The following is an 18111-nucleotide window of genomic DNA, read 5'->3' as shown; positions in this document are numbered from 1 at the left end:
AGGCACAGTGGGCAGAGCACCTGTGGGATTGAGCAGCAGGACAACCTGAGCTCTGAGCCAGCAAAGCTGGAGGTCACCAGCCTAACCCACGTCCCAGGCACACAAGGACCAACAAGCACATCAGCAGGTGAGCCCACAACATGAAGAGAGTGAGAGTTACCTTGATCCCCTTGGAAGCAGCAAATAAAGCCAAGCAAGAAACTTAATAGAGTTTAGGAGTCACTTCTGAGCACGAGACTCATGCACAAGCACTTGGAGAGCGCAGCAGTCATTCCTTGGGCACAACACGTGCTATCCAAGCATGCCAGCAAGAACTAAAACAGAAACCAAAGAGTGCACAGACCCAGAAACATCACACCCGGCATCCCTGGGCAGGCTCAGAGCCAAAGATCCTGCAGGATGGAGGGGAAAGGGGAGCTACATCCAAGCTTCCTGCACACTTTGCACCGCAGCAGAACGGGATTCCACGGCTGGTTTGTTTTCAGGAGCCTGACAGGGCTGCTAGGAAGCTGACAGTGTCCCAGGCACCGCTGAGATTACACACAATGGACGATTGTTCTCTATCCCAGCTCAGCTGCAATTTAGCCCACAGTTGCTGTGGAGAGGCCAAGTCACTCCCAGGACAGCCTGTCCTGCCTTGTCCTCAGGGAACAAGTACCTTTATTTCCTCAGAAAGGGTCACTCGAGTCCCCCAGAGTGACCCTGGGTGGAGCAGGACCGACAGCGGTGCTGCCACCGACAGGGAAGGGGCAGAGAAATTATTACAAAACTCTGACAAAATAAATTCATTATTTCATCTCAGCCCAGATTTATGAGGGCCTCTGAACTGGCACTTAGGAAAACAATTGTTTTCTTGTATGCTTTTTTCTGTTTTAGTGTTATTTCAAACTGGATCATTTCCACATTTCTTTACCTAGGAATATCAAAGTTTATGACAAGAGCAAGCCAAAATACTTCATGAAAGCAAGAGAACACTACCACTGTGACATGCTTGATAGTCACCAGATTGTAAGCATGAGGCTTAATTTGGAGACACACACACACACACACACAGATACTTTTATAGATACCTAGGCACAGCACACACAAACACAGATGTTGTGTGCATTCATATATACATGGCCATGTATATATACACACGTGTGCATTCACTGCCCCATCACCATCTCAATCAAACAAACGGAAAGCAGCGCATCTGAAACATTTGAAGAAGTCATTTCACTTTTAACAAGCCTGTGACTACACCTAGTTTGTTTTGCTACAGAAGATGACAGTGGCAAGACAAGAAATTTGCACTGTAGCAAACGACATCCCTTGGGCCTGTTGGACCTGTGCAACCTGCAAGGCACATTCCCAGCAATCCAGGCCTCGGCTGGGCTCCCCAGCAGTACTTACTTGACAATTCCCTGCCTCCAAAGGAAAGCAAGTTAAAACATAACACAAGCATTAACGGTTTCTTTGCAGCAATTGAAAACAAACGTGCTTAGATTACGTTATGGCATGGAGGAGCTCTGGGGAAGATAAGACACAGTCAGATATTAGAGGCTTTCAGTTCTTTGGGTGTTCAGCAGAGAAGATTTCTGTTACTCAAGGCAATCTCGAGGATGTTCTCACATGAGGACACGCAGTTGTCAGTCAGGGATAGAAGTCCAGATCCAAACTGACAAAACCTCAGCACCACCTTCATGCAGAAATGTGAAAGGATGTGAGTGAACTTTCCCTCCAGCCACCAGGGGAGAGAAGCCCAAAGCAGGGCTGGGGTGAGCAGGCAGCACCGGGATGGAGAACAAGAGATGGACACAACAAGAGCTGGGCTGGGGGGAAGAGGGATGGGGTTTTGGAAGAGTGGGGCACCTTGAGAGAGGAAAGAGATGTGATCTTAGAGAACAGGGCCAAACTATGAGGGGAAAAAAGCTAAATCTGTTTAGATGGAAAATAAGGGCAAAAAGAAAAAGCAGAACAAAAACTGTTATGATAAATTCCTTGGGAGGGGGATATAACCCACTCCTGTTTTTGGGGCACAGGGCAGAGTCGCTGTCTGGGGAGAACACAAACATTCTGCCCCGAGGCCAAGGGGAACAGCATGGGAACTCCAGAGACAGCCTCACATGGAAGGGACCAAGCAGGTCTGGAGCAGGGACAGATGGACAGCGTGTCCTGCAAGCCAGAAGGTGACAGGCAGGGAAAAGCTTCGAGCCCAAAAGGGAGACAGACATGGATTTACATGGCTGCAAACTGGAGAGGGAACACACCTGGATCTACACAAACACAAGCAGGACTGCTCCAGAGAAGAGAAAGCAAGGTTCAAGGAGAGGTGAGGCTGGTTGGGTTGGGCAACAGAACAAAAATCCAAGGTTTAAAAAATATACTGTTCATTTCAGAAAAAATACAAAAGCAGCTTTTGAAAGTGCCCTTCACCAGTGACAGGAGGGGACTCCCAAGTGCCCCCAAACTGCTGCAAAACTCCTTGAGCTTTTTTCTTAATCCCTTCCCAGAGAAGGGATTCAAAGATTTTATAAATTCTAAACTCTTGGATTTTCCCATCCCAACACCCATAGGAGTTTTACATACAACTTTTCCTGCTGTTACTTTTGCTTTGTAGCTATCTTAAGATAACTTTCTATGTAGCTGTCATAAGACAACAAGAAGAATAGGATTCCACACGAAAATTCCCTACTTTCAAATAAAGCAAAGCAAAGCAAAGCTCAAACAGAACAAGAGAAATATCAGTGGTAAATTATGTTTTTAAAGGACTGACAGAATGGTTACAATATTTATAACTTCACATGCATGCTGATGCACTCTTTTAAATAAAAAAATGTTAAAAAAAGCCCAACAAAATCAAATCCAAAAGTACTGCAGGACATGTGGTGGGGGCAGCTGCTGTCCCAGGCTGTCAGGGCAGCTGGTCACTGCATTCCCAGGTCATCCCAGCTCAGTGCCCAGTGCAAGGAGCACTACAGCACGGAGTAAGGAGGGCAATCACTGCAATGAAACCTTCAGGCCTTTGTCCTGAGCAGCCTGGGGAGGTGTTCCCTGAACAGCTCCTGCAGCAGCAGGACCTGCTGCCCCTCACACCTTGGACACTCCTCTGGACACATTGTCCCTCACACACAGGAAGAACAGAGCCTTTTCCACTTGTTCTGTTATTCCCTGCATAGCTCCAGCAAGTTTTGAGGCTGTGCTGTGTAAATCAAACCACAGAACCAATCCTGTGTGGCAGAGCCTCCCTGTGTGTGACAGCACATGGGAAACACAGCTTTTCCATCAGCCCTGCACTCCCTCCTGCACAGCAGCCCTCAGGAGAGCTGAATGTTTCCCACCTCCCTCAGCACAGAGAGCACTCAGGTGCAGAGAGAGGAGCGGTGGGAACACGTGCTGACCTTGGCACCCCTCAGTTCCACCCCCCAAGTGTCACACAGACACAGAAGACCTTTGAGCCAGCTCTGTGCTGACCTGACCTGTGGAGCACTGAGATTGACTGAGTTCAGCTGTGTGGCAGGGACTGGCAAATACCAGTCACAATGTGTACAAGCCTTGGGGACAACTGGGATGAAACCAGCAGGCTGTCAAATGCATTTAGGGTGCATTAACTTGACATAATGCTGCTGAGAAAGGGAAAGGGAATATTCCAAAGGATTATTCCCTCATTCTCAGAGAGGGGCTTTCTGCTGGAACAAGCCCAAAGTTCTTTTCTCCAGCCCAAGGATGTGTTTTTCCAGATACATTTTGAGTAGTCCCCACCTACACATAAACACAACACAGATTCACACTCAAAGCTTTCCACTGCACCCACAGACGTGTGCGTGTAAAGGTGCAGGAACCAAGGCTGTAACCATATGTCTAATAATTCACTTTGTGCTGCAAACACTTGTGGGGGCTATTTTGGAAGCTTATATAAATTAGCTCGTGTTGTTGTAAAGAAATTGATAATTTAATGAGTAACATTTGAAGAGAGGAAATACAACTTCTGTAACTTTTCATGTTTATCAGGACATATGATTACACATGAGAAACACCACGATGGAGACCGGGCTCTGAGGTGGGTCACTCGTGGAGAGCGAGACAAGCCAGGATGCCGAGAAAACAGAAAACCAGACAAACATGCTAATGCTGCTTTTTGTTTTCTACACATTCCACCTGCCTTGAAGGAGTTCCCATCACCAGGTTCATGTGGAGTCATGCAAATTGAGCTAAAGGAGAGCTGCAGACGCAGGGGGTGTGTTAGGGGTTAGTAGGAGGCCAAACGCAAACAGGTCTTTGCCTTTGAGATTAGTAACATCAATACACTCGTCAGCAAGCTTGTGCTACTTCTCATCCTATCAACTCATCGTGGTTTAAATGGTCCCTGTTCAAAAAGCAGCCCTTTTCCAAACTAGCACAATTCCTGTGACACACAGCAGAGCTTACAATTGTCCTGGATTGTCTGGGACAGTCCCAGCAGTGGCCAGGGGGTCCCGAGGAGCGGGAGCGCCGCGCTGGGAGCTCCCGCCCCGTGAGACTGATCCTGCAGCCCCTCTCGAGGGAACCCCGCTCCTGACCAGGGGGGCAGCCACAGGGACAGGATGGGAAACAAGGGCAGGGGTGGGAGGGAAAACATGGAAAGGGGGAAGAAGAAAAACAACAAGGTCAGGGAGAGGAGAGAGAAACAACAGTCGATTAATGATCTTCACCAAACGCACCAATACAACCGCAAGACGTTTTAAATCCGTCCCTCAGCCACAGCTCTCCCGTCCCTTTGCCATCCTAAAACTGCAGCTGCTGATGGGGATGGGAAATGTTGGTTCCCCAAAAACACCAGGCTATGATTTGATTCAAACTTGCAAGTAAAATCTGTCATGCAACTTCTACGGTCCTCCAAGAGAATGATTATTTACTATTATTTGCAGAATCATGATTATTTTAATTACATTCAAATTAGACAGGAAAAAGAAGTTTCATAAAGGGTTGTCATTTTCTTTTCTCAGGGAAAACTTTATTATTACTGCTAAGTTTGTACTCATCATTGTACAGTTCAGCTCCCAACCCTACACTTGCAATCTTCTCAGGAGTCCCATCACAGTTCCTGAGATCAGACTCCTCCTGAATTGAACAATGAATTGTTATTTCTAGAGGAACAATGTACCTGGAGGTTTTCAGATTTACCACTCTCTATTAGGGAAGCACAGAGTCCTGTGAGCTTATTCCAGCAAGCAGAAAGATTAAACAGATGGACGTGTCTCACAGGTGCCACATGGCACCTTTGAAGTGTTTGATTGCATAAGAAAATAACTTCAGCAACAGTTCACCCTCTAAATATTACTATTAAAAGTGAAAACCCCAGTGAGCTCCAAGTCATTGCCTCCAACAAGCAGCTCAGAAGCAGCCCCAACTAGCCCCACTTCTCTTGCTTAAACAAGAAATCTGCTTTTCCTCTTTTTTTCTTTAATTTAAACTTGCTAAATTATGAGTTTCTTCTCTCTACACCTTTACAGTTTTTACTTTCTCAAAGCCACAATGCAAATCCAGCAAGGGGGACGCTCCAAGACCCTCACTACAAGTTGCAGTGAAGTGGGGCAGCAATTTCCAGGCCCTGGGACTTACTCACAGTTTCTGTTCCAGGCAGCTTTGTGCCGTGGTTTTCAGCACGTGGGCAGTGAGTGGCAGTAAATTACCAATGCCAGAGCATTCAGTGCACAAAAGCCTTTAAGTGCACAATCACTGGGGTCTTCAGACAGACATTAAGCACAATGACAGAGGGAAAGACCTGGAATATTTCCTCCAGAAACATTTCCTCCTCAAAAGCCTACCTGGTTTCCCCACACACTTGCCTGAAACAGAATGGCACACATCCTCTGGGTTCCCTTCTTCAAACCTGGAGGGGCTGGGAGAGTCACTTCAGCTGTGCCTTTGGCAGAAAATCTAAAGCTTTGGGAGCTGCCTTCAATATTCCTTGCTGCCTCTTCACTCAGGCCTGGGCACAGGGATTTCAAGACTCCACATCCTCGAGCCCTGCTGACCTGGGCCTTAGATTTCCCTGAACATTTAGGATTTCCCTCAGCACAGACAGCTGAGCACTTGCAGAGTTTCCATTTCACCTGGATTGATCAACTGTCACTTTGGACCCGTGGAGGTGCAAAGAACAGTCAAGCCAGGGATTTCAGGAGTTTGTCATGGGCAAACAAACCCTTTTCCAGCTGCTACATTCTTTTGTGTTCTCAGAAAAGATGGAATTTGGCACAGCCACAAAGCTTTCCTCATATTTCATACGTCTTCTGAGAGAAGTCAGCTTTAGCCTGAGGCACTCGCAGCTGGGATTGTGCCCACATTGTCCCACTGCCACCAGGAATTACAGACTTGCAGTAGCCAACACATTAATCCTGTCTTACTGCACCCAAACCCCAGCACCTTTCACAGCTGAAGGCCCTACCCAATCACAACACCCTCAGAAATGCCCTTTTGCTGACATTTCACCATCAAGTTGCTGCTTCTGACTATTTTACTATAAATTCTCACTATTTATATTAATCCATTGAAGAAGGAAAATTGAATTATCTTTGCTTAACAAGTGACATATGAAAATTATGAGATTTGTTGTCAGATTGATCAAAACAACAAATTCCAAATACCAAAGGTGTGATTGTACTGAAGCATCTATAATTTAAAAAGGAGATAGAAATGTGTACAAGAGCTGTGACTCAAGCAGAAAAGATGGGAAGGACAGCAACAAGGGATTATTTTTAACCTCGATTAAAATGAAGTACAGAACTGTTGATGACACAGGCACAGCAAGAAGAAAAAAAGACAGGAGAATGTTAAGACCTCCTTGCTTTTTCCTCTCCTGAGTCCAGAGCTTGGGATATGAATGGGATGGGTTATTTCCACGTGCAGCCATTGTGAAGGGACTGCTCCAGAAGCCAGAGGTGCTGTGTCCCCATTTCAGGAGGGTCCAGCAGAGCAGGAGCTGTGGGGGCTCGGAGCAGCTTCCCCAGGGCTTTGTGGCACCGGCTGGGCACAGCCTGCTCTCCATGAGAGGGCTCCAGAGCCATCCCTCTGCATCCCACAGCTGCCAAGGGAAGCTCCCAGGAACCTGAAGGGGGATTTTCACTCCTGGAAATGGTGCTGAAAAGCTGCACAAGACACTGATGCTCCTGCTGAAATCATCCGTAATTCCTGACTACAAGACATCTTAAAGCCCAGCATAATCTGTCAATTAAACTCACTCCATAGCTGCTTTTGCATCATCAAAGCAGAGGGTACAAGGGTTTCTGGTGTGAAACATCTGTACCACTGCTACTCCTCTAACAATGTAGCGATTCACCCAAGATAAGACAATAATTTTCCTTTTTTTAACTCGATTTGCAAACATTTATGTTTACCAGATGCCTTTTTGTAGAAAAATGGAGGAACAAATTCTTTATTTGAGGAAAAGAGATATTCTTAAAAGAAAGGGAAAAGAGAAGGTTATTGTCCAACATTTTATTGTAAAAATCGCTGATCCTCCTCCTGCATGGTATTGTTAAAACATTTTTCTTCTTATTGTTCATACCCCACATTTCACACCCAATTCTTCTGTTTTGCACATTTACTGAACAAAAATGATTAATTACTTTCTGTTCAAGATGTTCAGCACTGCATTCTTTGAGAACTTTAAAGACAGAAACTTATTTTTCCAAGGCCTACATGAGATTTGGGATTATTTACTCCATTTTGTCTTTTGCAATAACAGTGCTACTAAGCTGAAATTCTTTCTGTGGGTTAACCCACAGCAGTCTTCTGTGTCAGTGCCCAGTGCAGGGCAAGAGCAGGGAAACTCCTGAGAAAAAAAATCCCCATTTATAAGAAAATATTCTATCAAAATAGCCAGAATGGATTCACAGCTAGTCACCAGCTGGATTCACAGGCAGGGATTTACTGCTCCAGATTTTGAGGGGAAATGTACTTTACTGGTTAGAGATGCTCCTGTTCTGACCCATCGGATTTTGCCACCCCCTCCTTTAGGTCTGTGTTTCACTGGACTCACCCTCTGTTCTCAGCTCTCACCTCTTTTCTTTGCTCTCCTCTCCAAGACTGTTCCCCTTCCAGCTAGGTTTTTTTTAGAATATTTCAGCCTAAGGCCAGCCTGTGCCACAGGAAATTCCAGCTTTAAGAGTGACAACCCAACACAATCACAAGCGACTGAAAATCTTTTCATAAAAGCACAACCCAAAGCCTTAACCACAAAATATTTACAAGCTTACCACTATCACAAGTGCTCTGCTGCAGACACACACTGGTTAGGAGAGAATATAAATGCTCATGTGCATGGTAGAAGAGAACACAACACTCTCAGATGTGTCATATACATGTATTTTTCTCCATCACATGAACGTGATGTACCCTGTGAACACCATTTTAAATGATACCTGGTGAATTTTAAAATTCCTGTCTTATTTCTAAGGACTAACTTTGGTTGAATGAAAAGAGATGCAAAAGGGCACACCTGGAAACAAAAGCCTTTGTGGGACATACCTCTCTTCCACTGAAACTTCCTTCAGCTGCTGATGGGGTTTTGTGCCCTCCATTTCTCGGATGCTCACTGCATAGATCTTAGTGGTGTAGTCAATTGCTTTTTCTCTTGCAACATCACTATCATAACCTTAGAAAAATAAAACACAGAATAAAACAAACTACCCTTGTTTCATAGTGGGAGAGTGGAGAACGAGAAGATCTGCACCAATGAAAGGAAGGAAACAAATCCTCTCCTTACACTGAAATTTAGCACAGCAAAGCTCCAAGTTAAAGGCCTGCATGAATCTCTGATTCAGGTGAGGAAGACTGAATTAAATGCTCTTTTTACCTCCATCTTCTTCTGCATCTGTGTCTGACTCTTCACTGTCCACCAGCTTGCTCTCCTGGATGCCCAGGAACTCCCTGGTCCAGATCATGAGGGCAGTGTCGGCGCCGCCGACGGTGAGGAGCACGGAGTCGTTGTGCAGCCACTGCACGTTGGTCACCTGGGCGCTGTGCCCCACGTACTTCTTGAACTTGGCATGCTGGCCCTGCAGCACAGAGGAGCCCTCAGCTGGCAGCCTGGCACCCCAGCAACAGCACCTTCCCTCTCTGCCTTTCCAGTCACTGAAATAAGCCCATTTCTTACCTTCACTGGGTAGGAAAAGAGCTTCACAAAGCCAAAATCATCTCCGGTGGCCAGGAGGCTTCTGTCCTTTGTGAGACTGGCCGCGTTGACAACGGTGACATCGCTGTGCATGGGCCAGATTCCCTCACAGGTGGGACCAAGCACACATGTCCAGGTGTCCCATTCAATCTTCTCTATCTGCAAGCAGAATTCCCCCAGGGGAAGCTTTCTTACTTAAAACATACCAAATACACACTAGCTTTGTGTGTATACTTGTCTGTGTTTGAACTTTTTATTTTAATATTTTTAGTTCTTAAGAAACTGAGCTGCTCCAGCTTGCTAATATAAACCATGTGTCTTCATCAAAAGACTTAACACTTTAAACATTCCCATTTTTCCAAGGGAGGGCGTGATTTGGATACAAATCTCCCTGAAGATTTCTGAGCCGCTAAACATTGGCAATTTTGCAGCAGAATTACATGTCACAAGTAATCAGCTTCATGAAAAGCCAGGTCCTGCTGTTTGAAGGTGGTTTATAGCCTGTATGAAACTGGTTACACAGAAAACTGGTGACTTTGAGAAGGGGACTATGGCAAATGGCTGCTAATAGATAAATAATAATAAATTCAGAGATACAAGCAGAAAACTGCACATTCTACAATTTAGAAATGCTAGGAAAGACACTGTGGAATTACTAAATCATTCTAATTCTAACCATTGTAAATACAGCATTATTAAATGAAAAAAATACACCATTTGAAGACAATTCTTAAAATTAATTTTCCCAGTAAAAATAATCCAGCACACATAATTCATACCTCAGCAATTCTTATGATATGTCTTTTCCCCCTCGGTGCTTCAAAAAATAGTTGTTCTTTGGCACCAGAATTGACTTGCAATAACTTTCCTGGATACAAAAGGAGAGTTTGTTATGAATCTTATTAATTATTATGACTGTTAAGAACATTCTTTTGGTTGAGTGAAGAGATTTCTGGGGGTTAATTAAGAAATTATCCTCTAGAGAGTTATTCATAGCCAAAGTAACACAGATGCTTAAAATCACTCCTGTAAGGGTCCTGTACTCTGATTCAATGCATAAGTATTATTTGCAATAATATCCAATATCCGTAAGAAGCTGTTGTTGCACAGCAAATCAGTTTCTGCTGATAGGGAATATTTTGCTTGTGTTTCATCATCACACTAATGGAAGTCAAAAATAAATGCATGTGCTGTTAGTTTTCCTAATAATTTTACAAGGCAGCTTTGCCAAAAGTGGACCCTTTGCCAGCTCCTATCCCTCCTGCACTGCCCCAGTGGCAGAGCCAGCTCCTCTCTGAGCTGCCCCGGGATGGGAAGTTTGCTGTGCCCATGGAGATGCTGCTGCCACTGGCTCACACCACGTTTTGGGGTGGCACACAGCAGGGACAGGGCTCAGGCACACAGGTGGCCACACACACATCACACCTGCTCTGGGAAGATTCACTGGCATGAGCTCATTATGGATCCTGCTGGACTTAATTAGTTGGGACCATCGTGCTCCAGCTTCTCGCAGGGATTGCCATGCAGAGCTCAGCAAGGAAAGGAAACTGGATGCCAGCAAATGTAATTGCACTGGATCCATCCAGTGCCCCATGGGGAAAAAGCGTTTGCATCAGTGGCTGATGTCAGTAACTGGAGGGGAACAGCTTCCTGATATTCCATTCTAGGAGCATTTCCAGTCTGTATCTCTGGCCAGCACTTTACCTCTGGAGTCCCAGTCGATGTGGGTGATGTAGCTCGAGGCACCTTTGCAAATTCCAACTCTTTTGCTGGTAAGGACATTGTAAATATCTACAAAGTTATCGTGGGAAGCCACAGCCAGGTACTTTCCTGATTCTGTAAGGAGGAGACACCGAGGTTATTAAGGGGTAAATCTTCCAACTGATCCTGGTGTGATTTGCACCACTCCAGTGAAGTCACCAGGCAGGGGAGGGCCTGTTAGAGTGCAGCACACAGCCACACAGAATTGTAAAGTATTTAATGCACGGAGCACACACAAAGCCAAGTCTTCCTTTGGAACACTCGACCTTGTCTAGACCAGAGAAACAAACTGCAAGATAAACACTCCAATTTATCATCTGGTTGTACCTCGTGAAAACTTGATATCGGAGATCATCTCCTTCCTGTGGTGGAAGGAGACCATGTCCTCCACGGTGTCGGCATTGACCACCAGAAAGCTGCCGTCGTTCAGCCCCACCGCCAGCGCCTTCCCGTCCGGAGAGAAGGCACAGCAGCGCCCGCCTGCGGATGCACGTGGAAATGAGGCTGTCAAAGCTGAAAAGCTGGGGCTGAAAGGTTTTTACATCAAGTATGTCGTTTTAAAACACATTTGTTATCTCTTGAAACAGGTATGTCACAGAGGCCTATGATGGATGCTTTGTTACAGGGTGCTCTGGAGCTGACAGCTATCATTTAATGTCTTTTGAAACAGGTTTATGTGCAAATACCACCTTCTAAACACACCAATGACAAAAATAAAACCAAAAAAAGCCACCCAAAACACATACAGAAAGGAAATCCCGATGGAAAATTCAAAGATTTACTAAGGGCAGTGTAATTCTGCCTCAGCATTATTCCTGACCATACTCTCCTGCAGCTATCCTCATCCCTCCCCAAGTTCACCTCTCCAAAACATTTAACTCTGTTTTCCTCCAGCCAGTTAAGGGTTTCTGTGCTCCAGATCTGTCACTGAAAAAGAACATTTCAAAATTTCCTGAGGGATCTCAATGAGTTAATAAAATGAGAGTAATTTTGAGAAGGCAGCATTTCAATGTGGCTTATCTAATTTTATATAGGAGTGGGCAGGAAAAGTGTTAATTTTAGAGAAGTTGGTAACAGGTAAAACTCACATTGACAGCAAAAGATGATTGTGCTCAACATGCAGGAAATTGTACTTTTATCTTTATAAGGAAATTGGTTTATGTCAGCAACGTACTGGCCTTAAGTATTCCTAGGGAGGAAAGTGGTTCTGAGGTCAGCTCATTCCCCTTGAAATTGGGGGAAAAGAGACTGAAGTTTATTTTATTATTATTCATTACAATAGATTACAATTCTTTTTCTTCCTTCCCTTTACACTGACTTGACACATGCCAAAGACAATTTATTTCCCGTGCTCCCAATTTCTTAATGACTGTGTCCTTTGCCTACCCAATTAAGGGCTGAGATGTGCCCTGCAAGCAGAGAGGGAGCTGTGCCAGGGGATTGATGCACAGTTCCCAGGGCCTGGCCAAGGCAGGGTTACCTTTTTTGAGCTTCCTCACTGCCAGCATGCGGTGCTGTGACGAGAGCTCCCAGATGCGCAGGGTTTTGTCGTCGCTCACGGTGGCGCAGACGGGCAGGAGAGGATGAGCTGCCAAGCCCCAAACTTCTCCTTCCATATGGCCCTGGAGGAAAGCATTCCATACAGGAGGAAATAATGCATGTGGGGCTGTGTGATGTTCTGAGCTTGCCCTGCCTTGTTTTGTAAGTCCCAGGCAGTAAAGCTTTCACCATCTCCTCTCTCCAAAGCTCTACATGTTCCAAAAGACCTGAATGTCTGCTCTGTCTCCCCTGACAAATGTATAAAATGCCCTTCCATTGTCCTGTATTTCCTCTTCTTCCAATATCCTCCTTTCCAAACTTGAGGGAACAGTTACTCCCAAACATGATTCTTTAGCTTAAAACCCTGATACTGGCTAATCCTCAAAGTTTACGTCCTATTTTAGATCCTTGTTTGCCCAACATACACATAATACTTTGTTTTAATCTTGCCTCAGATTCTCACTTTTCCAACTTGTTAATCACTCTTCCTGTTTTCTTCCAGCTTTCCTTCAGTTTGCATCCAGTTTGTTAGCACTGCATATCAAGGTTAAATAATTTCTTACTGCTCTCAATCTGCATTAGTGAATGAGTTCAATGTTTTATAAAACACAACCTCACACATTTTGGATAGCAAAGGCAGTCATGCAGGCAAGACAAATTTGAAGGATTACTTCATGTGATCAAAATTTACTGAAAAAAGAATACCAAAGAACCAGCATTTTTGTAAAAATACAGGAAATAATTTGCTGTGGGAGATCCACACAGTACCTGAACAAGCAGAGTCATAGGCCCACTTTTATCAATTTCAAGTATTTCTCCATTTTTAGTTCCTACCAGGATGTGCCCATGTCCCAGGCTGATGGCTCGGATGGAAGGGTTGTCTTCTAAAAGTAAACCTGAAGAATGCAATACATATATATATATATATTAAAATTTCATATCACTTGCACTTTATATATAAATAAAATCTGTTCAAAATCCTGCACATGGGGTAAAATTGCCTGATTAAACTGCCAGTTAATCCATGGATTCCTTACTAATTTAGAGAGGGGGGTTTGTCTGTAGCAGTGACAATATAAAGACTGATATTTTACTGCTTTAACAGTGACAGGGTCTAAGGGGCCCAGGAGTTCCAGCACCTCAGAATTTCTGTGATTACATGTGAACATCCCTTTCCAGACTCCCACACTGAGGCCTGGGGAACTTCACAGGTCCCTGCTCTCACCACAGGGAATGTGGCCAGCCAAGGAAACCGGGTTGACTTTGGAACTGCCAATCTCAAGGCTGGGCACATTTCTCCTTAAAATCATTTCACCAATGAAAACAAAGCTCGATGTCATGAAATAGAAAGGGAACAGCAGAACAAATTCTAAATGACAAGGAACACAAGAAATACATCTTACATGGACCAAACCAGAACACTGCAGCACCAAGTGGTGTGTTGCTGCTCCCTTTGGTTGCTGGTAAGATTTGACACCCAGTCCTACCCTTTTACTACCATTGTAGCACCCTCCATGCACACAGTTCCTTATTGAAGCATAATGAAAACCAATACCTTTAGAACTAGCAGAGAGTGCAGCTCTTTTAATAGCATATGTCTTCAGACATCTCTCAAACATATCATCCCAAAGGGCCACAATTCCATCTTTTCCACCCGTCACAAAGCCCTGCACAGTCACAGTAGGAGAACACACACAGATGTCAGCACTCAGGGGGAGATTCAAAAGGACATGTCCAAAGGCACAATAAAGCCTCCCCTGCTTTTTAGTCATGTGTCAAACTAAAAATATTGGAGTCTGTACCTATGATGGAAACATTCAAGTGGACAAGATTTTAGAGTTGTTTTTTCTAGGGTTATAAAGATTTGCAAGCATATGGAGCACACACTGCTGTAAACAGGAATGCTGGGCCAGGACATTTGCCTGCATGTGGAAATAAGAGATGGAAAAATGTGTTTTACCCTTAGAAGAGGCAGTAGTTGGCAATCACAGCTTCTTAAGCTATTCCAGATTCAATTGACTTAACAGATGCTTCAACCCAAGTTCTAATAATGCATCAGGGACCAATCCTCTCATTAATTCCCTGGGCAGATTATCTGGGCCAAGTGAATGCAAAAGAGCATAAATAACTAACCAACAAAAATCTAAGTGAAGAAGGATGTTCAGTGCCAAGATCAAACAGAAAAATTGATGGGAAAGCTGGGAACAATCAATTAGGGCCAGAAAGGATTGAGCCACAGGGATCTCAATTGACCTTGATATATAAAAATGTTAATAGCTAACATTCTTCTCATCCTTTACTTCTACAGTTGAAACCATAACCTCAAAAGGGATAGTCCATTATCAACATTATCTTCAAATTGCCAGGGGCAAAACTTTGTCCTAAGCTCATTTATATGATGCAAATATTTTGCCATAATTTCTTTCATAGATGTATTGATGCAACCAAAAGAGAATTCTTTTGATATCTGGAATAGTTAACTCAAAACCTTTGGATATCTAAAGTGTAAGACACAGTAATAATATAGTTTAAATATCATGTTTCATATTTTGGAAACTGGTAATGCACAAATATTTTTGGGATCAGGTTGAAGAGGCAAGGAATGTCACCCATTACTCTCTTGTGGTTTACACAAACATGAAAACAACACTCCTGAGCAGAGTGAGACGTAAATTCTGGATTTTTAGAGGTCAGAAAGCTGTTGTTCAGGTACCAGCACGTGGCACAGGGTACTTACAAATCCAGATCTATCAAATAACAGAACTCGTTCCCGTTGGCTTTGTTTAATTACAAACACCTCTAAAATCCATTACAGCAACAAAAAATCAAAGGGAAGCGCTAGAGACCTTGTCCAGTGCATGCATGGCAAACACAGGTCCATCATGGGCCTTCACTGTCCTCAGCAGCAGGGTCTCCTTCCAGATGTAGATGTCACCAGTGGCAGCCCCAGAGAACACCAGCTCCTCCACGCGCCCGTACGAGACGCTCATCATGGTCTCCAGCTTCCCCACGCTCCCAAACGTGCCCCGTTTGGAGGTGAAGCCTCCCCCTGCAACAGCAGCACAAGGCTCGCTCTGGTTGGGCTCGTAGCCACAGGGCTGGAAAGGACAAATGTCTGAGCCCAAGGTCTCCTGTGGCTGCCCAAAAATCCAGAATTGGCGCACAAGGGAAAAGCACGAAGAAAGTGAAGGCAGCGGTGACAGCCTCAGGTTGTCTTTCCCAGCAAGAGAGAAATCTGGTGAGGAATCGTGCAAAAACAGCTGCTGCAGTGGCTGGCAGGGTGCTTTTTGCCCACAGCAGCTTCTGCCATGCTGCTTCTCTGTAGAGGTGAGCACAACTAGAAGATTGGTTTAGCTGTTCCCTGGCACCCCGAGCATTTGGCAGAGCTTGGCAGAATAAATGTCCAGGTTGGCTCCTCTGGCTGTCAGAGAACCAAACCACCCCAGCCTTGCCGTGGGTCAGGAAGCAGAAGCAGCCAGAAGGCCCAGGAACCAATGCTTAGACAAAAATCCACATAAATTACAAAATATCATCTGCAGTGGTGGCCCTGTGTCAAGGGAACCCACCCTGTGTGGGTTCCACAGCTCACACCACACTGAGTCCCCACTCCATTGAGCAAATCTGAATTAAAAATGCACCATTTTTATTGCAAAGAGACTATTCTGGGAGTAAGATGCTGCTTAATGCACATTCCCATCATGGAATTTGGCAAACAGCAATGCAAGTCTATGTAATCACCGCAAAAATAACCTCAAGATGAAAAAAAAAAAGCAGAAAAAAATATTTTTAATCTTAGAGCACCTCAATTACTTGAACCCTTAAAGTATAGTATGAAGTGCAGGAAGCTCTTAAAATTACCTAATTTTGAGTTGTTCTGAGTACTTGTGCCATGTGTACCCAACTAAAAAGTCATGAAGAGTGAAAAACCCAGTCCTGAATAAAAAATATCCTCAATCAGAACCTGATTTTTTGGGAGCCAAGGATGCTTGCTCAGGAGAATTCCTTAGTAATATGACTAGAATTTAAACACAATTAACTGGAAATTCTTTCCAAGGAGGAAGGAATATTGTGACATTTGCTGACTCAGAGGTGGGTTTTCACCCCTTTAATATTTTGGTAACTGGAAAAAACAAATTCTTAAATCGAGAACATGGTGTTCCTGCATTAAAAATATTCACAAATCCTTATGTTAATAAAATATAAAATATTCAATACAGTACCTGTTTGCTGCCAAAATTTGATGTGCTTCATCCCAACCGTGACCAGTCTGTCCACATGATGTGGATTACACTTCACTACAAATATTTTATCTTTATGGCCCCTGCAACAAAGGTAGGCATTTTAAAAGCTTGGCAAGGGATGACTTAACATTTCCAACTAATTAAATCATTGATATAAATAATTTCTCCATCTAACAAAAAGTAGAGAGCTATATTTCTAATCAGCAAGGGTTCAGCTCTGGGAGTTTGCCCCATGGAGCTGGCAAGAGGAATTTGAGCACACACCATGTGAGGAGTACAGAAATGTAGGGAATAAAAACCCTCTCCCACTGAATTTCAGCTCATTTAAGTCATAACAAAGGAGCAGGCAACAAAGGTTAAGGCAATTAAAAGAAGACATAAAGGTCAACATAAATATTTAAATGGATGAGAACTCAATAAATATTGAAAGATACTCTGACAGGAAAAGTGAGGAAGTGTTTAATCTGTGGGCTTCAAGATGGAAAATAAAATCACAAATTTGAAAATGATAGTGTAGGAAGCAGTTCACTCAGCAGCACGTTCACCTCCAGGTTTAGTTCTTGGGTAATTAAAGTTATGCTTGCTGATGTATTTATGGGAATTTACAAGCTTGGGTCTTATCATAGCAAAAAATATTCCCATTTCTAAAGCATTACTTTTATCTATGTCAGTGTTTTCTAAGCCCCCCAGAGCAGCTTTTCACTGTACATCTGCAGGTTTTGTGCTAGGATTAAGTCACTTTTCCCTGACAGGCTCAGCAGATCTGGAAAATCACATTGTTCTGAAACCCCTCTCAGGGTGAGGATTTCCTTCCAGTGGATCGGTCTGGATGCAAAACTGGCCACCTTTGACATCTGCAGCACATCCTGCATCCAACTTACTCCACAAGGATTTAATGAAATTAGACAGGAGCTAGGAGAGCCAGGACAGGGAAACAAGCTGAATAATTTAGCTCTGAAACAATTAAAGCAAATAAATAAGAGTGTTCTTAATGTTGCAACAAAAAAACCCAGGAGTTATGCTGAAATAAATCATTCTAGAAAGATTAAACAAAAAGAACATTTCAAAAAATAAATATAACTGCAGAATAAACATGAATGTCTGTATATGGTTAATGGACACCCATTTTTCAGGTTTATATGTGTCCATATGATTGATTATAAGGAGATGTTCTTTTATTCCTGTGTGCAAAGGCCACGTGAGGGCTTTTGTCTGTCTCCCTGTGTCCCCCTGTGCTCACCAGAACAGAGAACTTGCCTTTAGGCACTGCTAAAATCTAAACAATGGCTTAAACTGGAACATTTTAGAAGAGGACCCTGCATATTTTCAAGAGAACAGATGAGCAAGGATTAGATCCATGGGTACATGCAGCATTGCATGGTGAAAAGAAACCGAGTGCTCCTTGTTTTATCTGTCCTGGGAGCACCAGCAGCC

The 18111-nt window shown here is 43.9% G+C and overlaps 1 protein-coding gene across 6 annotated transcripts in view; it reads right to left on the bottom strand.

Moving 5' to 3' along the window:
- EML6 (EMAP like 6) overlaps nucleotides 1-18111 on the bottom strand; it is an 85653-nt gene that overhangs the window by 12215 nt on the left and 55327 nt on the right. For 4 of the 6 annotated variants that reach the window (XM_015621138.3, XM_015621143.3, XM_015621140.3 and 1 more), the window contains exons 18-30: nucleotides 16657-16757; nucleotides 15283-15485; nucleotides 13992-14103; nucleotides 13205-13332; nucleotides 12378-12519; nucleotides 11225-11377; nucleotides 10841-10972; nucleotides 9916-10004; nucleotides 9119-9295; nucleotides 8819-9020; nucleotides 8491-8617; nucleotides 1396-1410; nucleotides 161-169 (exon numbers count right to left, since the gene is read on the bottom strand). In XM_015621138.3, the coding sequence (XP_015476624.1) occupies nucleotides 161-169; nucleotides 1396-1410; nucleotides 8491-8617; nucleotides 8819-9020; nucleotides 9119-9295; nucleotides 9916-10004; nucleotides 10841-10972; nucleotides 11225-11377; nucleotides 12378-12519; nucleotides 13205-13332; nucleotides 13992-14103; nucleotides 15283-15485; nucleotides 16657-16757 (1590 nt within the window). The remainder of the gene's footprint in view (nucleotides 1-160; nucleotides 170-1395; nucleotides 1411-8490; nucleotides 8618-8818; nucleotides 9021-9118; nucleotides 9296-9915; nucleotides 10005-10840; nucleotides 10973-11224; nucleotides 11378-12377; nucleotides 12520-13204; nucleotides 13333-13991; nucleotides 14104-15282; nucleotides 15486-16656; nucleotides 16758-18111) is intronic. The other 2 variants (XM_015621144.3, XM_015621146.3) reach the window with 1 other exon arrangement.

This window comes from Parus major, chromosome 3 (assembly GCF_001522545.3).
Source record: "Parus major isolate Abel chromosome 3, Parus_major1.1, whole genome shotgun sequence".
NCBI lineage: Eukaryota > Metazoa > Chordata > Aves > Passeriformes > Paridae > Parus > Parus major.
The sequence above is the reverse complement of the archived record's forward strand: the minus strand, read 5'-3'. Positions and strand labels throughout refer to the sequence as shown.